General features: G+C 39.6%; 2 protein-coding genes and 2 non-coding genes across 5 annotated transcripts in view; 1 reads left to right on the plus strand and 3 right to left on the minus strand.

The window, feature by feature from the left end:
* The window catches only part of LOC130160991 (partitioning defective 3 homolog), a 343,348-nt gene extending 342,155 nt beyond the window's left edge, over positions 1-1,193 (minus strand). For both annotated transcript variants that reach the window (XM_056363858.1, XM_056363857.1), the window contains exon 1: positions 829-1,193. In XM_056363858.1, coding sequence (XP_056219833.1) covers positions 829-948 — 120 coding nt within the window. In that variant the 5' untranslated portion in view covers positions 949-1,193. The remainder of the gene's footprint in view (positions 1-828) is intronic.
* Positions 1,194-6,929: 5,736 nt separating this feature from the next.
* trnaw-cca (transfer RNA tryptophan (anticodon CCA)) lies at positions 6,930-7,001 on the plus strand. Its single transcript has one exon. It is a non-coding gene; the product is annotated as a tRNA-Trp (tRNA).
* A 394-nt stretch (positions 7,002-7,395) lies between these two features.
* trnaw-cca (transfer RNA tryptophan (anticodon CCA)) lies at positions 7,396-7,467 on the minus strand. Its single transcript has one exon. It is a non-coding gene; the product is annotated as a tRNA-Trp (tRNA).
* Positions 7,468-8,634: 1,167 nt separating this feature from the next.
* cul2 (cullin 2) lies at positions 8,635-22,283 on the minus strand. The gene is made up of 21 exons (XM_056364873.1): positions 22,190-22,283; positions 20,942-21,078; positions 20,460-20,562; positions 20,247-20,341; positions 17,878-17,983; positions 17,602-17,684; positions 17,177-17,273; positions 16,840-16,950; positions 14,594-14,756; positions 14,344-14,468; positions 13,847-13,954; positions 13,545-13,604; positions 13,320-13,448; positions 13,029-13,115; positions 12,631-12,783; positions 12,338-12,415; positions 12,182-12,248; positions 11,285-11,487; positions 10,934-11,035; positions 10,707-10,823; positions 8,635-9,427 (listed from the first exon to the last, which is right to left on the minus strand). The coding sequence occupies exons 2-21, from the start codon at positions 21,058-21,060 to the stop codon at positions 9,296-9,298; spliced, it is 2,238 nt and encodes a 745-aa protein (XP_056220848.1). The 5' UTR covers positions 21,061-21,078; positions 22,190-22,283; the 3' UTR covers positions 8,635-9,295.
* Between the last annotated feature and the right edge of the window lie 595 nt (positions 22,284-22,878).

The following is a 22,878-nucleotide window of genomic DNA, read 5'->3' on the forward strand; positions in this document are numbered from 1 at the left end:
TTAATAGACAAAACTTGGATGAACTTAAAACCTGTTTTCTCAGCGTGTAATTGAAAAGCAGTGAGCAGAGTTTCCTCATCAGTAGACGGAGTAGTCAGACTCATTCCACTATCCTATCACCACTTTTCCCATAAAACAGAGTAACTGATATAAAGACAAATAGATTAAAATATGTCTATAATGTAAGTGACAGTGAATTTACAGCATAGGCATACTGAACTCATGTGTAATTTATAGTCCTACTAAGATTTACAGTTTTCATATATTTATTGTCTGTTTGCAGCAGCTGCTTTACTGTGAGGTTTTACAACACACCTACACAGAAGCACACTCACAGAGCGCGGGTTATTTATCACCCTCATTGCTCAACACACTGTGGATGATTTCTGCCAGTGTAACCAGAACTCAATGGGAACAGTTCCAGTGTTTCCGCAATGCTCAGCCTAACAGATACAGGAGACAGCAGGAACCTGGCTCATCTGCTTCACAACTTCTTAGAATAGTTGTGGAGGAAAAGAGTGAACCACCATGATGAAATGAATGTGGAGCATCTCCTTTGAAATAACAATGAAAAGTTTCCCCTGTGACCCCTTCACTCTCCCTGCACCGGGGGGGTGGGGTGGGGGTCGGGCTGGGGGTCCCCACTGGCTCCGATTCCAGGGGCAGCCACTGGCTCTCTTCTGCCCACTCTCTCCCTCTTTCCAGCCCGAGAAAAGCGCCATGTTGAGGCGGCAGTGTGGATGCAGTGTGCTGCTCCGCGCACTCGGAGCGAAACGTTGCAAAAGCGGTACGCGGGGAGGGAGTGGGGGGGGGGGGGGGGTGACTTACCTTTGCGATCGCCTTTTTATACCTCATGGCCGCTTTTTCAATAAGGCTGATGACTTTTATATTCCCATCTCCACACGGAACGACCACCCGGGTCCTCCCGAAACACACCGTCACTTTCATTTCACCTCCGCCGCGTTAATTCCAATGAGGAAAAAACCGCGTCAAAACGACAATAACCATCCCCGGTGTGCGAAGGGTAAAAAACTAAATCCCCAGCTGTTGTGAAGAGACCGAAGCGAAGTTGTCTTCGTGTCCTGGGTCCTCGGGAGGAGAAGAGAAGCCCAGCATTGGATCCAGCGGCAGTGCTGCTGGGTGGCGTCCTCCCTGTGCCGTGTTGACTCACTTACAGAAACTTCCCAACAGAAAGCCTCTCCAGCGGGAGCGCACAACTGGACTGACACTGCGAGTGCGCCCACATGTTAGAGCAGGCACTAAGAATGTCTCCAACCAATGCAGTGCGAGGTTGTAGCTGAGGGCGAACTAAGAAGTGAAGTTTTGTTTCTCTGCTTCCACATAAAAACACATGGGTTTGTGATCTGTATAGATGTGTGGCGGGCTACAGCGTGGTGTAATGAAAAAACTTTATCACTTTTGTTGAGTTCATGTTGTCATGGTGATCAATAGTCATTGTGAGTAAAAAAAAATAACCTTAAATTATATTTTTATTTTTTAAAAGCCTGTTATTGGTGGCTATAATCTAGATCCCAGAGCTTGAGTCTGGGACTTTTATGGTCCCTTCAAGTCATGGGACCAGGGCCAGAATAACCCACAGGAGTCCATGAGTGAGTTGTGGGCACCATGAGCCCTCACACACACACACACACACACACACACACACACACACACACACACACACACATATTACCCCAACCAATCCCAGCATCCAAAAAATAATTTCTACAATGGAGTACTCCTCTGCCTCAGGTTAGCTGTACCATATTTAGTTTGTGATCATCCGTTTAAACACAAATGTAAGTAAACAGACATCACAGGGCTTTTTGAGGACCCTACCCCCGGGGGCAGTTGCTTGCTTTAGTTGGTAATCCAGCTTTACCTGGGGCAGGTGCAATGGTTCGAGGAGAACTTTATGTGCACAGTACTCACCGGAGGTTTACACAGTAACAGAACAGCAGGGCCTGGCTCAAACAGTGGACTGTCAGTGCACACAGTGAAGATCATGATATCGACCTGCTGTGCAAACATTTCACGTGGGATTCCACTGAAGTCAGACAACATCTTATCAGATGGAGATTCTTGAGTTTTGGAGTAACGGTTGGGTAAGTCGAGGAAACCCTGATCTGGGCTCAGGTTGCACTGCAGGGCCATTGCAACAAGTATTGCGCATGTATTACCACACTTGGATTTGCTGTATCTGTGACTATACCTGGATGATTCATACGCATAAACAGATGTTGTATTTCAACTGAAATGGATGAGACACACTGAATGAGTTATACATATGCTGTCAAAGGAGCTGCTGAGAACACACCGAAGTCAGACCTGTATGTGAGTGAGCTGTACTTATGCCACTGATAACAAAGTGCATATTAAAGTTATGCATATGTCTAAATTATTGAAGTGCAGTGCAGGATGAGGAATCAGCCCAAGGCCAGATCCACAATATGACCCAATTTACTGATAAAAGCTGCAACCTTTCTGTGGAGCTTCACTCCCTGCAGCTCCTATTCTTTATGAACTGATGTCATCCAAATGAGTGAACATGAACACAAGTGCAAGACCCACATTCCCTTTTTTTCAACTACAGTATCTCAATGCAAGATATAAGTGAGCTTTAAAGGTTATAACCCTGCAGAATTTTTTTCATCAACTTTCAGTTCTGTTTTTTTTTCTTGGTTAATTGTTTGTATTTTCCTGCTCTGATGGAATCTGACCACACCAATAGAATCCATAGATCAGTCTCTGACTGAGTCTTAGTACCAACTCAAGGCAGGGCTGCTGGGTACATTCAATGTCTAGTGCCAGAGATCCATGTGTCTTGAGCTTGTGGTGCAACGGCAGCACATCTGACTCCAAATCAGAGGGTTGTGTGGTTAAATCATATCAAATTCAAGCCACAGTTATGCACCCAGGCTTTAAAGTTACAAAGTGAAAAACTGGCAACACAGGGAGTCCACTTTGATAACAGCTGCTCCAACACAGTTCCCTACTTTTACATAACTATTACCTCCCCCTAGTGCTGAAAAGACATAAATACACTATCCCCAAAATCAGAGTAAGGAGCTTGACGATGAAGGCTATTTTGTCTCATGGTGTAACATCTAAGTCTCAGTTATATCCTGTTTTATGAGCTACACATGTGTATTTATTGAAAACCAACACCTGAAATCACTGGAACATTGATTCAACTGACAAAAGATGACGTAAAGCCCCACAGTGTATTTATTGATTTTACATGTCAACTCAAAGGTTTCTTTTCACTTGAAAGAAGATAAGATAGTCAGGGAATTTATTTTCCTCATTTTCTGTTGTTGATTGTGACAATAAAATCCATCCATGAGCAGGTCAATGCTTCCTATGAGACGCAAGCCTGAACTGTCGTATATCCACTGCACATCAGGAATGCAGGTAGGAGGAGGAGGAGGAGGCGTGAGGAAGTGGCCTGAGAAGGCATCTTCCAGTTATAAAGAGCGTTCTGTGTCTCATACACTACGTTTTGGATCTTAAAATTACCTTACAGTTCCAGTCTCATGTTTGTTGTTGATCATCACTTAGATACATCTACACTCAGCTCTGCCTGACTAAAAAAAAGGGGAAAATCCCCCTCTGTAATTTACAGCACTGCATAATGTGTTTGAGTGCTACATGAAAGTGTTCCAAGAGAGCAATAACATCTACAGCCAAGACGCCCTGGCCAGTGTTTCTCTGCTACATGCTGTGTTCACGTGTGGGAATTAGATTTCATAATTAATACACCAACATATGAGCTTGGTTATAGAGTTAAAGAGTGATAGAATTGGAATTACATCTGGGAACATTACAGTTTGGTAATATTCATCTGTTACAATGCAAAAAGAAATATGACACAACAATAGTAAAATAGAGTATAGAAGATGAGTAGTTTTAGGAATGTTTTCCCAGACATGACAAACTTTATGTGGCAAGATGTCTTCCATTTACTATCTATGCTGTGTGACTGTATAGTTGAAATAACAGCAAATGTCTAAACCTGAGAAAATGTCTTGTCTTGTCTATTCCACCATACAGCAACAATTCCCAATTTTCCACAATTCTTCATCCACACATTTCCAGGCTTGTCCTGTGTGGAGAGAAGAGCAGCAGTGCAGAAGGGACATGGTAAACAAAGCAAGCGTGTACCTGCATCTGTGTCTGTTGTAACTGACAGAGGGTGTTACTTCCACAGCAGGCGTGCTCCAACATGGTCCCAGGAGTGGAGGAAGTCATTCCTGACACATCCCTCCGTCATCTCAGACTTACTTTAACACTGGAGAATTCACTGCTCACTTTACAGTAATTCATTCATACACATGTGAAATTTACCGCATCCTTTTTCTACCTTTACAGCCTTCTAATACCACCTTTCTCTGTTGAAGGTATCTTTCACCCTTCTCAGTGGTAAAACACATTAATAGTGACTTTGTTGAATTATCTCGTGGACTTTATATAAAATTTGCATCATGCATACAGAGAATGCCCGGGAGCAGAAAAGTATGAAATCATCATTTATTGTCAAATGACTCCCTGGTTGGTTCCCATTACGTCATGCATGTCATGCAAGAACTTGCGTGTCAAGGGGCAGATCCAAGATCAGCAGGGACAGAGAACATGCAAAAAGGTCACATTTGGATGAAGTCAAACAGGCCTTTAAAGGCATGCTAATATATCAATAGATTGTATCAGCGTAGCCTGAAGATCAGTGAAATCAAATGTATTAATTAAGGTTGCTGGTCATATATTTTGTTTGATATTTTGTTTCTTTGATCACCTGTACTGACCCAGGGGCGCAATAGTAGCATGTCTGACTCCAGATCAGATGGTGTTCAAATCATATCAGGGTCAAACTATAGATGCAACGCAGTCCTTTGCCTTTGTATTAACAATCAGTGAGATGAAGTCCATGTTGACAACATAGCCTACTACTTTCCTGTTTATGATCCTGAACCTCTTCGCAATTACCATTTCCAAAGACACCAATAAAGAAAATCACATCTACAACATTTTTCTACAACTATGTCACATGATTAAGGCTGATTTTTAATTTGTTTTATTTAACTTGCAGATTTGCAACAAAGCCATACTGTACCTGCCACACATCCTTTGTCTGTCTTTATTAAACATCATAATGGTAGGAGGGAGGTGAGAGAGGACTGATATCAGTGTTTGGTAACTTCAGATTTGTACTAACCATTATTTCATCATTTCATTTTTTTTTTTTTTAATTCTTGCCCAATTCTTCCCCAGACGGCTTTATGTGAGTCTGCACATGAAGATCTGGTTATTACTTGATAATGGCCAATTACCCCAGTTGTAGATACAGCTGAAAAAACAGCAATTTTCTGATTGAAATCCCAATAAACAGAGTCGTAGACAGATAAGAAAGTTTACCAATGCATAAATCAAATTTCTGATAAGCATCTCAGTCTGGTACAAGCTTGTGCATGTGCATGTATCTTAATTTAAGTTTCCCTAATGACTCACATGAGCAACTGTTTCAACAACACCTTGGCTATAATCAATCATAATAACACAAGGTCATGAAAACCCACAGTCAAACCCACCAATGTAAGACTGACAAGACTCAACAAACATCAGGATTTCTTGATGTTCTGCTTTCACTGTGCCATGTTCACACTGGTAAACAACTGCTACTACACCAGGTAATTTTGCACTGTTTCGATGTTTGTTTTTCTAATTCATGTGTTGTAACAGGGGACAGAACCTCCTCTACATCTCTGAAAACTGAGAGGCTCCACCTGCAGGCTGAAAGGAGGAACTGCACCTTGTCTCGCCTCCTCTCCAGGAAGCTTCTTTGTTTGGATTAAGCCCAGAGCCTTTAATTGGCGTATTTGTGGGGATTGGGCCCAGTGTGTGTTGTGAGCACTGAGAATGGTGTTAGAACAGCCTTAGCACTCTGATTTCATGGATTAGGAAATGCTGCCAATTGCTGTTCCTGATCCCCTGAACGGTAAAATATCACACATTTATTTAGAATGAAAACTAAATGTGGTTCAGATAGATCCATGTGAAGTCTGGGAATCACATCAGCAGGCCTACACATCATTGTGTCATTTCAGATGTGTGTATAACTGCATATCGCTGTGCTGTGTATTAATAAACATAAACCCTTTGTCTTCATTAGATTGTTGGGCTAATTGCTTTGGTCACTGCTCATTGACTCGTACATTCTATGGAGTTCGATGATGAACAGTTAGACACAAGCTTCCTGCAAGATGAAGGTGGAAATGTTTGAACAAAAGGGCTACAAAGAAGAAAAAGAAGAAGAAGAAGAAGAAGAAGAAGAAGAAGAAGAAGAAGAAGAAACTGATTCACTGCAGTCCTTGTCCGGTTTGGAAAGCTTTCTGAAAGGGTGTCTCAAGGTCAGGTATGGAACTTGTGCTGCTCAGGCTGTAAAGTTAATTCTGCTCTCCAGTGAATGCATCTCAATAAGCTCTGGAAGGAGAAACAAGTCTACAGCAGGGTGTATAGAGTGGAAAGCAGAAGTGGATTGTGTCATACTGTAGCACCCTGCTCCTACACAGTTTAAAGTTTCAGCTCGGCAGCATATTGAGAGGTCACAAAGGGAAGTTTACAGACTGGAGATGTAAATCAGTAACATCTAACTACTGACATTAATCTGCAGTGAAGTAGATCAGGGAAATGGTGATGACAGTCTCAATAGTTATAATAACTAATATTCAGCTAATTTTTTGACCTAGGGCCTTCTGGTGGGTAAACATACCAAACAACACACAACCTGAATGCTGTGATATTTTATGATTTGGATTTTGGATTCATTATTGTTCACATAAACATTATACCATATCAGTTTAGAAGGAGAGTACTGTGATATGCTGTACTCACAACTGTAAGTTTCGCAGGTGACCTTTTCTCACTCCATGCATGACCTTGTGGCGCAATGGTAGCGCGTCTGACTCCAGATCAGAAGGTTGCGTGTTCAAATCACGTCAGGGTCAGTGATTTTCACTCATCCAATGAACCATGTCTCTTCATTGTCTTCAGATTAGTCTGAATAAAGCAGTTGATGAGACAGAATTATTACCTTTGTCCATCTACATGATGAATGACTTACCTATAGTGTTTTATTAAACTGTCTCATTGCCACTTCATGTTATATGTAAGCCTCCTCTGAATTATTACTAGACCGTAAAGTTAAATTAACAGCTCACTGATAGATTATTATAAAAATCCCAAGGGGAGAAGGTTTACTTGATTGCTTCCACGTACACGTACATTTACAGTGACGCTAGATTCATTATGCACGATGCCATGGATGATTGTTAAATGCATAAATACAGTATGTAGTGGTCCAATGTTTGTGATGTTCCCGATTTTACATTTGAAAAGATATGACCCCGACGTGATTTGAACACGCAACCTTCTGATCTGGAGTCAGACGCGCTACCGTTGCGCCACGAGGTCCTATAAGGATAAGGAAAGCTAATCAAGATAATTACAAACTTCTTGAAGTGCAGGGCGCCTATGTGGCTGTGTTTTATTGTTAAGTTAAATACATTTTCACATTAAATGAACATGGCTAAAATATGATACATGTACAAATTTCTCAAAGCTTCCGTCCCTCGTCCCTCCCACAGGACTCCGGTGGAGCCAGATCTGACCCGTCCTATATGTTCTCCCCATCCTGTATCATCGAGCGTCCTGACAAATGAGATTTCTCACTCATGCTGAGACGCGTCAGCACCACGGACAGCTGTCGACACAACAGCTGGAACACCTCGCGCGTGCTGTGCTACTGCGTACCGAACGCGCATGTGCACATGACGCTATTTTTTTCCCCTTGACATTCATGACGGTCCTGAACGCTGTAATTAGACTAACTCACTGTCATTTTGCTATTTACGTCACTATATTTATGTTTGAGTCAATGATTAATACCCTTGTTTACAGCACGCTGGCTACAGTTTTAAAGGTATTCATATATGACGTTGGATTAACAATAAACACACTTTTCTTAGTCCCATTATTTAGCATTTATAAACAGAAGTATATAAACAGTAAATGTTTCAAAAACCCTTCTATAGCATAGCTGCCTAGGTAGATGTGTTTATTAATGTATTTGAAACAACTATAACCCGCGGACACTCATATGTGTAGGCTGCTGTATAAACGTGATGCCAGACAATGCAGAAAACACAGTTGTAAAAACATAAAATATCAAATGATAAGTCAGAGTCTTCATAGGTAAAGTTATAATTGATGCCAAATAATGCCCATTAATAAACACTTAGAATGTTCTTATATCTGCATACAACTTCCTTACAGTGTTAAAAACAATTTATTCAATGTTTAAATCCTGCTAGTTAACGTTAAAAAGAGGGTACTTGAAGTTAAGAGTGACCAATTGGAAATTATGAGCCTTAATAGTTTTATAACTGCTGCATTACAAAGTCATGGATGTTTGTAGTTCCAACAGTTCCATGATTTCAGTATTTATTTGACAGGAGTATGTTTTCTGGTCCTTTCCAGAGCTGCATGTAATTAAATTTATATATACATTCATTAAAAAACAACATCTGAAATGACACAAATATGGATCCATTTGACAAATCTTTACATAAAACCCTTCAGTGGTTTTTATTTATTTATTTGACAAGCAGCAGGATCATGTTTGTCACACCTCATTTTTCTTTACATTTGAAAGTAGATACAATAGTCAGTATACCAGTTTTATTACAATATTTTTTTTCTCCTAATTTCAGAACATTTAACAAAGAAAGAAAAATAAACACACAACAACTGCAAACGTGAGAAAAGAAAGCATGTTTTTTAATGTGAAGCCACCAATGTGTCATTGATGTCACAACTAACTCTTTCCCCGGTTTTCTTTTTTTCCTTTATATTCGGTCGACTAGTATGTTTATCAGCTCTTTCCTCTCAAACGGCCATAGGCATTTTCTTTTTCTCGTTTGACGCACAGGTGCGTGGCACTGGTGATGTTGTAAACAGCTTAAAATCAGAAGGTGGGTGGGGTTGGGAGGAGGGTCTTATGGGTGGTGGATGTCAGCTGGCTGTCTGATGTGACTTGATGACCATTCTTGTTCTCAAAGATGGAGGCACCAGTCCTGCTTTTAGTCACCGTACGGGATCACAGCAGACAGCGACAGTCCAAAACCTAAATGAATAAATGAGCCTGTTTTGTTGTTTAATTCATGTTTTTAAACCTGTATCTGCGGGTCAGTCACACAGGCGAGTGTTTGTGTGTAGGCAGCCCATGGCTCGGCTCCTCTGTCTATGCGACGTAGCTGTACTCGTCCGCCGAGGTCTGGCTTCGCTCAATGTACTGCTTGTCGATGAGCACCTCGATGCACTTCTTGATCATGCTGATACTGGGGTTGAACCTGGCTTTGGACTGATTGATGACCTGCACACAGGGATGATTGAGAAACAACGCAGAACAGTTACTCTAAAGCTGCAAACAGGGATACAAGAATGCTGCCACACATACTGTTGAAATTACATATGCAGAATCCTTTTTTTTTAAAATAATTTTGATATGTAACAATTATTTTTTTAGTTTAAAAAAACATGGAGCAATTACTGGGTTATGTAAGTAATGTGGTAAACAACAATTTTGGCTTTCTAAGGCTATTAATTGGTGACAGTGGTTGATGTATTCTTGCTCTTCAAAATAAAGTTGATCAATTGACAGAAAATTAATCTACAACAACAGCGATAATGGATTCAATTAAGTAAGTTACGAAGCATCTACAGCCATGCTAGCAGCTATGTGAGGCTGTATTTAGGCTCAGCACTGCTATTATCACCATGCTAACATCTGCCAATGACTGTTAATGTGTGACAAAACAAGCATCTCTTTGGGTTCTGAAAATTTATGAGGTTTTTTTTTGTTGCATTTTTAGACTAAAATGAAACTATAATGAAATTAATTGTTAGTTGCAGCCTTAATACTACTAACACAATATAAACTACATACATTTTATACACCCTGCCATAATGTATGGTAAGAATTTCCCTGAGAATTCTGCAAGTTTTAAAAGGTACATTAAGACTAGTCCACAAAAAGTATAAGATAGTAGTGCAGAAGGGACATGGTATTCAAACTATGTGTTAAGCATGCTGTAAATATGTTTCTATTACAGTTAGGAATCTGCATATACAGTGTGTGTGTGTGTGTGTGTGTGTGTGTGTGTGTGTGTGTGTTGTAGCTGTCAGCTGACAAGGAGGTGATACTCCATGCTCCAACATAACCCCAGGAGTGGAGATATTATTCCTAACACAACCCTCTGTCGTAACGGTCTTACCTCACTACCAGAGAATTTACCAGTCCCATACACACTACATGACTTCCTTTATATGGACTCATTCATGCACATGATCAGTTTACTGTCTGACCTATCCCTTCTGATAGCATGTTACTTTATACCGCTATTAAAACTGAACCTTTGGTATACCGAGGGTACAACCTGTTTTACTGTCCAGGCTTCCAGCAACCCTCCATTACAAAACTTTATCCCTCCTCATTACCAAATTCCCAGTGAATCCCTTTGACATGACTTTGAGTGAAATGTACTGTGTGCACAAGTTATTTCCCTGCTTGTCTTCACCAGCCGCTCAAAAGAAAATATAAAGAAAATACATGGATCCACCAAAGGTCTTAAAATAAGATGAGTTCCACACACCTCCTGGATGAGAGCGTTGTGTCGGAGCACCTTGCGGGCCTTCATGATTCTCACTATAGCAGCTTGTAAATACATTTTGCGGTCCTCGTCTACGGCGCTCCTCGTCTGCTCCATTTCCTGAATATCAAACAGATACATGGAAAGTTTTAAAAAGTCAACATAGCTGTAAAACAAAAGGGTAAAACTTTGAGAATGGACTGAGAATGATGGATAACCATTTGTCTGACCTGTGGTGTGTCTTTCTGCATTGAGGTTGTAATCTTGAACTTTGTCCTTTTACTGGTGAAACTCATATTTAGTGAAAATGTGGACTCTGCTTCAATTTCCTCCTGTGAGCAGAGGGGAAGAGATTTTGTGTTCATTTAATCATCACTGCTTTATTTCATGTCTGAAATAAAGTTATGGTAGTTGTCTGTGGACTGTGGGTGAGGAGGGGCGAAAGTTTTCTGGAACATTAACAGACTTGACAAATCATCCTGTACAAATAAACATAAACTTCCAATTACCAATTACCAATGACAAAACACCATGCTAAAGGAGCTTCTTGTCAAACTCAGTTGTGGGATGAAGGCCCAGACCTTTTGTGAGTCGTGGTTGAGCATCTTGACGTCCAGCAGGGACTTGATGGTCTTCTGTAGCTCCTTCTCGTTCATCTGGGTGCCGTCCTGCAGCTCCTTGTAGGTCACCGTTTGGCTGTTGTTGAAGGCCAGCAGTACAGCCATCTGGTAGGTGGTCACCATGGCAACATACGGCTTGGACAGGTAGTTCATTTTCACTTCCCCTGTTGGTGATGATGGGATAAAGATGAAGAGTGATACATAAAACTGACCCTTCTACTGTAATTTTCTATTTACCCTGTTTTCTTCGAATATTGTAGATGATCTTATAGTTTTGTTTCCTCCAAGATCAAACTAGGCTTGGGTTGATATTTGATAATATCCAATATTTTGATATTTCCCATCATTGGCAATATTTTTCATAATATTGTTTTTTTTTTTTTTTTGCAGTTTTACACAGTCTGCCCTGCCACGAAGTCCGACCCTTATTACACTGCTTTGCTTACTCTACATTGTAGCTTGGCAAGCGACAATTAAAACTTTTTACTGCTGTTTAGTGGCAGAAATTCTTATGCCTGAAACATAAAATACAACAATATAATTATGTATTATTAAAATAACAAACAACTGAAATATAATAAATAAATAATATTTATTAAAAAAAATGATATATATATATACACACACATATATGACAATATCATATATCACGATATTTGGACTGGACTACTTTAAACTACATTAAACTACATTAAACCTGCGTAAGTGTGATTCTGGTATTTTCATTGATAATGGCTATTCTGATGCATCAAATCTGGTACTTTACAGTTGCAACCAAACTTTAAGATACTGGTTCAAACACATGCGTTTTTACACTCAAATCTTGCATAATTCATCTGATGTGTTTGTTTGTGTTACCTGTGCAGAGATAGTGAAGCCAGGTCAACTTCCTCCCACTGAAGTGCTGATTATAGAACAACTCAAACTGTAAAATGAGGAAAACCAGAATTTGTTTTAATCCGTATGAACCTTTATAACTGACAATTCAGCTGCGCTCCACAGGAGCAGACTCACCATCTGCACGCTCTTCTCTAGTTCTTGAGGGATGGCGAATGTGGAGGAGGGGACGTGCGTAAGAGGCCAAGCTCCAGCCTGCAAAAACATTGCATACAAAACAACAATTAACATTCATACTGAAAAGGCAGGCTGTGATTGGTAGAATCAAACCTGTCTGATGAAGCCAAGCTAAATACACTGATATGTTAGTAAACAATAATGCTCCTAATATTCAAGACATATGTTCTCAAACATGAAAAACTTTCCTTCAATCCTGTGCCTGTTAGTGTAAGTGAGGTATGTCCTCTTACCTGTAATACATAGATCTGGAAGCTGATGCCAAGGTCCACCACCGTCTCCTGCGTCTTGATGAAATTGTTGAACTTGTTGTTGAGGTCAGCACTTACGCTCATGTCTGTGTACATTCTGTGGAGTTTGCTCGTGAACTCGTAGCCACACGCTTGCTGCAGGATTGGGGATGAGGACCAAGAATGTGGGGAAGAATAAAGGAAAGGACAGAGGAAGAGAGAGAGACATAAGATATTTATGAACATGTCCCTCATGGTCAGATAGAAGATCACAGGAGATTGTAAGAATCACACCTGCATTGTGGACTGGATCCACCTCTAACTTAAGATTCAGACACTAAGTGAAGGGGATACCAGACATAACACTGGTCTTAGTTTATACAGTACAGCTTTGGATTTACCTTTAGTTTGTTGATCATGGCTTCTTCTGAGTCCATTGACAATGATAAACCATGTATTAACCGCTTTGCTAGCATTCTGGCATAAAACTGTGGAAATAAAAAAAAAAATAAGGTGAGTATTTTGGGACTTTTGGGGATATTAAAAATGGACACACTATGAGGCTAATACTTCATAAAGTATTATAAGCTCAAAACAAGCCTAGTAAAGTTTGTACATCAGAATGTCTCAAGAAAAAAAAATCAAAACATTGGTGTTTCTGTTATGTTCATCATAAGAAGCCATCACATCACCTTTTGAAAGATGTCCTTGTCGTCTATGTACTTGAACACTGTGATGAAGCTGGTCAGTTTGTCCTCCACCTCATTCTCTGTCATTCCCTTTGCAGATTTCTTCAGCAGATTATCACAGTATTTCGCCAGCTGGACAGAGACACCAGGAGGGACATGACCTGGTCAAGGCAAAGTGTACAATGGTGTATGTGTAGTGTGTGTGTGTATGTGTTTGTGTGCACTCACGAGTTCAGGGGCTTTACAGATGGACTTGGGCTCCCTGAAGTTCACCACAGTCGTCAAAGCCTGAGAAGGAAAGAAAACCAATAAACACATTCAAACAATTTTAACTGTGAAAACCCCCCCAAAAAAACACATTAACACCTGTATGTAATTACACTTTCAACACATTTATACATGTAGTTTTGCAATTACAGGCAATTTAGTGGGGAAAGGGAACTTGTCAACAACCTCGCTTTAACATTTAGTGACCATTATCAGTATGTTGTTCAATGAGGCACCAGCCATTAGAGTCTGGGCTTGAATACCTTATCGAGTGCACTCATGAAGTGCTGATCTCCATTTAGAACTGTGTTAATGAGCTGAACAAATTTACTGTGAACCTCCAGCACTGACTCCACAAACAGGGTTGGCATCTAGAGGGGTCAGAGGAGAGAGATAAAGTGGTTAAAATCACATTTACAATAGTTAACATAGCCAACGCTTGTATTTTTTTAACAGAGGGCAGCAACAGGCAGAGCACTACAACCTCTATGAAAAAGTGACATAATAATATTATAATTATCCTTGAATAAACAGCGAACAAAATTAAAATGTCACAGTTTAACTAGCTTAGTTTTATAGTATCAAATTAAACCGCAAATCAAGTTACTTTCAAGTTTTAGTGAAGCAACTACCTGTGGTAAAAGCAAAATAAATACAGGAGATGTGAACAACAGATTGTGGAAATGCACTTGAAGTTCGACAATGCACAGTATGTGCAAGTACAGACATGCATGCAGACACGAAATGCTGTGATACTAACGTTTTCCTGAGAGAGGTTACTGGTGCCTCGGATGCCCTCATTGTTGATATGAACCTGCAGCTCCTGGATCATGTGAGGCAGCCCGTTGGATACGGCCCGCAGCAGGGTGTACATGTTGGCCATGTCTGGACAGAACAAAAGACACATATTTTGATCTCAGTTCTACAGAATAATGCATGTTCTGTATAATAATTTCCAAAAAGCAAAATACATATATGCATAAGGACACAAAGGACAGTAGAAAGCTGACCGTCTCTCTTCTCCTGCCGAATAATGTTCTGGCACTCCCCGTGCAGGAACTGCAGATGATCTGCCACCATCCTCTGCTGGCATTCGTGGATGACTTTGGCGTAGGAGCTGGGGTGCAGGTACTTCCGACATCGCACTTCTTCATCTTTCAATCGTGCCAAAACCTGGCGGATGAGAGGTGAAAAGAGATGGGCAAAAACGTCAGTTTTGGTTTCACACAAGATCCCAAAATCAAATTCAACAGAATGCCAACCATGCATCGCAGTCAAATTTTCACCTCCACAATGGCTACCTGTTACATTTCAGCATCACAACATAATGCACCATGACATACTGTTATATCCCCTATTGATAGATTTTTTAGCAGACGGAGGAAACGCGGTGGATTGATTTTCATTACTTTCATTATTTTATCATTTAATATGAATTTTGGAAAAATGTTGAATTATTAGGCTCATTTGACTAAACGAGGCACTGCGCAGCACTGACTTAACATGATCCATGCTGGTTAGAAATCACATGACATTAAAACTTTGCTGCAGTTTTCTGAGTCAGGTGCTGCAGTTTCTGTCCTCCGGCTGCACCGACTGGGAATCACCTCTGTGACGACAAAACTCTGCCTTAATTGGCTTAAGGCTTCACTGAAACAAATGACATGTGGTACGTTTTTATTCTAAGAACTTCAGATCCGTTATCTAGAATGGTTACATCTCTCAAAGGGGATGCAGTTTACTTAATCTCCTCCTTCTGGCAGCTAATTTTTTTTACATACGGACACCAACACTATAGTTTTCATTTCCATGAAAACAGTTTAGTTCAGGAGTTTGTTGCTGTGAAAGAAGTAATGCCCTTATATGTCATGTTTTCTATCCTCTGGATTTTTCTCTTTTCATCCTCCTGGCAACATGGTGGCCCTTGTTTTTCAATCTCAAAAAAAAAACAAAAAAACAGAAATAAATAGAAAGTGTTGCTCTAGCAGGTTTCCCATATGTGACTTTACCCTCATACATCGTAACCCATCGCCCTTGATTTTTTCATAAAACCTTACTTAGATTTTATGTGTCCAAAGACTGATGTAAACTCATGTCTGAATTGGTTCAGATTAAACTCAAAACCATGAATTCTGAGGAAATGGTAGCAAATATCAATCCCCCCCCCCGTTCATAACCAATTTGCACAACAGGAACACAGTTGCCTTCTTGTTTATAGCTAAACTGTTGATGTTGTTTTTTGGTCTCCATATAGTTTTAAGCATACAGAAAGTGAGGATAACAAAATAAGGGTAAAAAGCTGCCTCCCTACAGCTGTAAACTGGGTAGAGCTGCACAATTAATGGAAATATAATCGAAACCGCAATATGGCCAGGTGGATAAAGATGGATAAAGGTAAAATATGTCACAACATAAATGAAGTGCAGTGGTGCTACAGAGATGCCCCCAGCCAACAAATCATATTCTCTAGATGTAGAGGAACATGCTTCTTTGGTACAAACACCAGCAAAAATCACATAATCATCATGATTCATATCGCAATTGCAATATCTGCCGAAATAATCGTGATATGATGATACGATATCGTTTAGCCCTAAAACTGGGTCAGATCAACAATTGTGTCTGAGCCTGTCCGGACAGGAGGAGACTGCACTGTACCATAGAGTCTATTTCACTGCACTTTCACAGTCATATTAAACATCAATCTTCATATTAACTTGGCTAAACAGTGACAGATCAAACAGGAAAGCAAGGCACACTCCCATAATGCCTGGTAAAGCTTTAATGATGATCCTGTTTACAGGCTGGAGGAATAAATCTCAGAGAAATCTGATTATTGCTGGTTTGAATGAATGAGAGAGAGAGTAGGTCAGGGCAGCTGAAGTTGCCCAGGGGTCTGTGATCTCAGCCTTAGTGGGTTAATAGTAGAGCTAATACTCAGATTAAAACTCTTATGTCACCACACTGACATGACCTGACAGTTCACACACACAAGCCCTGGGTGAATGTACACTCTGATGGATGCTGGTGCATAAACAGACAAACACAACACAATCATCTGTAGCTAGATGCAGTGTTAGTAATAAACTCCAACCACAAGCGAACCAGCTGAGCCATATTGACAAAAGCGACACAAAAATAACAAAAAAGGCTTTAAAAAAAAACAAAAAAAAACACGGCTCACGTGGCATTCTGATCATATCTACTGTACATACAGCACATTCACATACTTGGATTATCTCTCCATCTATCCTACCTTCTCCATATACTGTGAGCAGTTGGATTCTTGCAGTAGATTGGAGGCTTCCTGTTTGTAATACTCTCCCGTTTTTGTCAGAAATGGTCCTTCGAAGATTTCCTGATAAAACTGCAACACAGGAAGAGGACGTGGTACACATAGGATTTAGTACACATGAATATACATAGACCTACGTTTATGAATGTTTACTATACTGTAAATCTTGTGAATAATACAAAATAATCAGTATTTGTGACTTTGGATTTTGACCTAATGGCTGTTCAAATTAAGATGTAAAAAAAAAAAAAAAAAAGAAGGGATAAATAGTCTGGGAATCAGATCATTGCTGTCTCACCTTTAGTGGAAACTTCTTCTTGTACTGTTCAACATGAACAAAGGAGTTGATGACCCCATGGATTACCTTCTGGTTGGGGTTCTCGCCACAACGATCACTGTAGGATGTTGAGAAAGCTGCTTTTAGACATGATTATTTTACAGAACTGAGGTACACTATATTTGTTAGCCTGGTAGGTCACTGGCTCAACTGTAGGTTAAACACTGCAGCCCAATTAGACTACATGGCTAGACATTAATAGTGCACAGGACTGGAAATCAGGCATTGTAATAATGGTAATAAAATAAAAATTCATGTAAATCATATAAGCAAATCAAGTCCAAATTCATTAAAATACCAGGACTGAAATGCAGAAGGACAGAAATATTAATTCAAGATAAGTAAAAGTGGATCTTGCAAAATAACTTCTAGCATGAGAAACATACTTTTTGATTTCATTCAGCAACATCCGGATCAGGACAGCCTGAAGGGGCTCGATCATTAGCTTCCTCCACATATCTAGCGCCAACTGCAACAAAAAATGAAAAGACAGGAGGTGTAAAGTGAAATCTTGATTTGGGCGCTGGATGGCAGAAGCTGAATCTCACTAATCTCTTGATCGCTCTGTGCATACGCTCTCTTTACTTGTATCTAATACTCCTAGTGAATGTGTGAATGTGCACAAGAAATGTTTATACCACTGTGAGTGAGTCAGTCAGTACCTCTCCAATCTCCATGAGCGGCTCATTCATGTCCACTCCCCCGTAGCCGTACTGTAGGTCTGCTTCTGTTAGTTTGTTCTTCTTGATGAACTGAGTGTTGAGATACCTAAAAAAAAAGTGAGGAGGAGGTTGAGATATCAATTGCATTTCAAGGAGATGAAGTAGATATCATCTAATGACTAATGTCATTTAGAAACACTAATACCAGAACATCGCAGTGGCAAATTGAGTTCATTAACCCACAGAAGCTTTGTGAGACACTCATTCTTTGGTTACCCTAATGGTCAATCACTCACTCAGTGGCTATTTGGTGTCAAGTTAGTCATTAAAAAACAAGACTATGCAGGATGCCTGAGCCAGAACAGACATGAAGGTTTTTTGGTAAAGATTTCACTCATTAAGATCATACCTGTTTTTACAATACACTAAGCAGTCACTTGAGACTTGGTATGTTAAGAAGTTTTTATGTTTTTTTATTTAAAATTCTTCTTCTTCTTTTTTTTTTAGGGTTGTTAAATAGCAGTTAGCAAATAGCAGAGCTCTGCTCTGTGACACAGAATGGTTACCCAGCAGGCATTGGCATTCATGATTTTAGACCTAACATTACCACCAAGTATGTTATTTAAGAGATCAGCTGATATAGCTACTCCTAATTAAATTCCATTTCAGAAATTGATTTTTTTAATTGGTCAAACACAGTTAATGCATATCTATTACAGCCTAATAATGGGCCAACTGATTAAACTTATTCTGATAATAGTAACAAAAAAGTGAAAAAGGCAGCCCTTCTAAATTGTATAATTATCAATAATTAATCATTAATATTTTTGATATATTAACAGTTGATCAAAGTCTTTGTGTTTCTTGAAATAAGGTTGATCAAGCTAAAACTCCTAACATCAGTGAGAGTTATACCACCCAAGTCTGCAGCTCTATGGAGCACCTCAGCACATTGTTTTGGTTTTACAGCCCACACATTCAAGGTGTAGTTGTGTCTCACTGCTCTTATTAACCCTCTGTAGGCAGCAGTTCCCAGCAAAATATTCTGACAAACCCACGGTGCACAACCTTCCCAATACCAAGTAGCAGACAGACAATGTTATCCTGTTGTCCGGTGAACATGGTTAACAGTCAATGACATCCCTATACTGAAAATATGTTTCATTATTTCTTCAAAGAGGTGAGGATTAAGTCAGCAGCAGGACAACCACATTTTGATGGTGGTCATCACGCTGATCTATGTGGGCTGATTAAGTCCACCTATAATGATGTGCAGTTTTCACAGCTGCACCATCTGCCTCTACCAGCGGCTGGGCGGTCACGCACAGCCAGATTTCTCTCATACACTGAAGCTTTGACAAGTATAATACACCAGCATCGAGTGTTACATTACAGCTACTACATGTATCACGGCTGGTGTTCAGCACCACTAACTCCAAAACCTGGAGAGTAGTGATTGAAAGTTTTAACAGTGTTGCGTCAATTCAGTTGGCACTTCAGTGCAACCTCCACTGCATGATGATTTGTGTTTGACAGGAGGAAAAGACACCCATCAATAAATGTATAGAGAGTTTTTTTTAGGATAATAAGCAATCCTTTTGTATATAAAGAACACTACTATGTCACTACTTGAGCCAAAAGCCTTGTTTTCTCTCTCACTCATGCTGCCATAATAAATTACAAAGGCATATATATGCACAGACAGTCTGGTGAGAAGTAAACATAAAAATAGACTTGAAAGCTCTCCAAGGGAGTATTGATTTAGAATGAATCAGGACACACCAAATGTCTGTTGGCACTTGACACTTAGCTTTTAAAGGTAATACTTTAAGTTTACAAAACCTGCCAGCTGGAATATTGTGATAGAATTAGTACACTCTTCATCTAAGGACTTTAACACACTGTGCCAACTTCAAAGAATTAGTTAGACCTGACAAAGACAGCCACCTATGTCAGCTCATATCTGCTAGTTATTCAAGTTATACTTGAACACAACACATTGACTACAGCCAATGGCCAGTTGACTGCGGACATTTATGTACATTCCACACCTGGTAGCCTTGATTTGTTCTTCAAAAACATTGCACAGACAAACAAACCAGCCAACAATTTCCATACCATTGTGAATTTAAGGAAACAGTGTCACCATAACCTCAGAGTATAAACTAAGATAATTAAAAACTGAAACAGGCAATGTAAAGTTCTAATTTATTTTGCACTGTTTTCAGCTTGTTGTTTGTGAAAATAAAGAGGCGGAGGAGAAAAAAAAGACCACACTAAATGGTGAATCATCCTATTGACTCACTGATATCAAATACTACCTCAGCACACGAAGTGGAATCAAAGCCCATAAAAGGCAGGAAAGTTACCTGTACAAGCAGTCCATGTAGTCAGCTCCTTTGCTGTACTCATCCCAGTATCTGTGGTACATCACTAAAACCTTCTCTTCTGATTCCAGGACTTTCTAAAATACACATAAGCATGACAGGTGTTACAGAAAGCAGCATCATGCAGGAATAAAGGAAAATGCACTCAACACGTTTTTCTTTGCCAGCCGCTGGAGAGCTTTTGTGAGTGCTTACCTTGTACAACTGCCGAACATGATTCTCAAGAAACACCTTGGTCTCTGTGTATAATCTTTCACCCAAAGGCTCTGGGTATGCAACGCACAAGGCATAAATGTCACTGGTGTCCACATTCAGGATAAATAAAAAGGTCCAAAAGAATTTCAATTTGTATATATATAGATGTAAAGTTTTAGTATATGTGTAATATTGGATACAGCAAGTTAGTGAATACCTAAAAATAAATTAATTGTTTAATACTTAGTCTCTGCCTGAATTAACAACAATTACATACTAACATTGAACATATTTAATATTACAACTGTCTGGCCATATTGGCTAGCCATTCTAGATTCAAAGTCAAATACATTAAGCAGACAACTTAATTTACAGTACTGAACAGCTGTGGGACTTCCTGTCCACAGCCCTGAACTGAAAAATCTGCAATCATATTGTGTTGTAAGTTAAATTTTAATATGGAGCAAGTTGGCAGAGGATACGAGAACCGATCATTCCACGTGGCTCTCTCCACATAGTCAAGCATCACAACCGCCTTGATTGTCGTCAGTAGCTTGTTCCATGTCTCGTCAAAATCCACCACCCGTGGCTTTAAGGACATTGTAGTTTCTCTTTCAGCCTGACAGAGAAGAAACACATAAATACATGAGTTAAAAAAGGGAATTTAAAAAAATTTCTCAGCTTTTGGTTTCAATTTCTTTTCAATCTTTTATCTTGTGACATCCACCTTCACATTCTGCAGTTTGGAAAGTTTAAAAGAAATATAATGTAAATTCCATGAAAAGATGACATTATATAGAGTGAATAAAGCAGTAGAAACACAAAGAAAGGTGGCAAGGTGACACATTATTTGTATGTAGACCATAACACAAAATATATAGTAATTACAAGATTAATTGTAAATTTGTTGTTTTATCCCTCTTTTAAATTAAATTTAACACTATAGTGATCTGAAAACAGCATTAAACAAGAGTAACTATATTGCATGGCTTTCAGGAAAAAGGACAGGACAGAAATGAGTGTAATGATAAGTAGCCTGCTTCAAAACAGCTGCTCACATTACTATGGTAGCAACAGATGAGATAAACATTGTGCTCAAGTTCATGGAGGTAATTTTAACGGTCATCAACAGTGAAAACATTGGGATAACCATCAGGCATCAATACTATGCAATTTACAAGGCGGGACTGATACGTTTAATAATATCACAACTTCTGTATGTATGTCAGAAGAATCATAAATCACCTGCAAGTAGGAGAAACTAGGCCCTGTGTTGTTTCTCGTCATTCATACCAGTTGATTTCACGTCAGAGAAAACATTGCAACATCATCATTCACACTTTTTCTAACTATCCACTCCACGTATGCCGATAGCCGTGTTTCAAAGGGAAGTGTTGACGTTACTAGGTGAACAGCCCTCTTACAGTCATGATAAAGGGAGCTAAGTTAAGGGTACTAGCTTGCGGGATGCCAACCCCAAAATAGGATGGCTAGCTAAAAGGCTAACTAGCTTATAGCTAGCATGCTACTTCTTCCTGCCCAAGTCCCATCAGTTTCAAGGCATCAGCTAGCAACTAGCAGGAAGCTAACGGTAGCTCAGCTATCGCTAGCAAATGGTCATCTTATTTGAAATTTCCCCACATTTGCACTGACAGCTCGGCAAAAGATGGTGCTGCTGTTAAACAAAACAGGTTACTGAGGTCAAGTGTGGACTTTTGAATAATACGTACCTCTGTACAGTATTTACTTGTTATAAAACTCAAGTTTCACCGCTGTCACAGGCTTGGTTTGTCTCACTTACAGGTCTTCCCTACCTCTTGGATTATACCATGTCTCATATGGGGGTGTGTCATGAATAAGACTAAATTAGGCGTGAAGCTTTTTGCTTTTTGTCTTCGTAAAGTGTCTTTGAGATATTTTCGATTTGAAACAACGTATGCGATATTTATACATACTGATGAGAAAAAGACCGAACGCACTCATATTTTAGCCATAAGAACACCCATATATCCATGGTATCGTCTAAAACTACGGAAACCGCTTAGGTCTTGAGTATTACAAATACAACCACAGACGTTGTAAAGATTTTAGTGAATTTTGTGTCTGGTCTGGTAGAGAAAGAAGATTCAAACACTTTCCCCACTGCTGAAATTATACACCTCGTATACATTTATATTTATTCACAAAGCAGCTGCTTGTTTTCTATGTCCTATGAAATTTTCACTGAAATCCCTTTTCAGTAATTGACACAAACTTTACTGTTGTGAGAGGTATATATACATTTTTTCAAAAAGTCGTTTGCAAATAACGGTGTTAACTGTGTACGCACTTTTTAAACCAAAGGAACCTTAAAAAAAACATATATGGATGCTTGCAACGTTGAATCTTACTAATAACTTAGCAATAAGAATGGAAGAAA

This window comes from Seriola aureovittata, chromosome 20 (genome assembly GCF_021018895.1).
Source record: "Seriola aureovittata isolate HTS-2021-v1 ecotype China chromosome 20, ASM2101889v1, whole genome shotgun sequence".
Lineage (NCBI taxonomy): Eukaryota > Metazoa > Chordata > Actinopteri > Carangiformes > Carangidae > Seriola > Seriola aureovittata.

Bases quoted from the DNA above. Each gene is read 5' to 3' on its own strand.
- cul2 (XM_056364873.1), bottom strand. From the start codon at position 21,060: ATGTCCTTAAAGCCACGGGTGGTGGATTTTGACGAGACATGGAACAAG. The intron at 17,685-17,877 runs GTACTGACTGAC...TTTTTGTTGCAG, and splicing joins CGCTCATGGAGATTGGAGAG to TTGGCGCTAGATATGTGGAG. The intron at 11,036-11,284 runs GTCTGGGCCTTC...CTCTGCTCACAG, and splicing joins TCAACCACGACTCACAAAAG to GAGGAAATTGAAGCAGAGTC.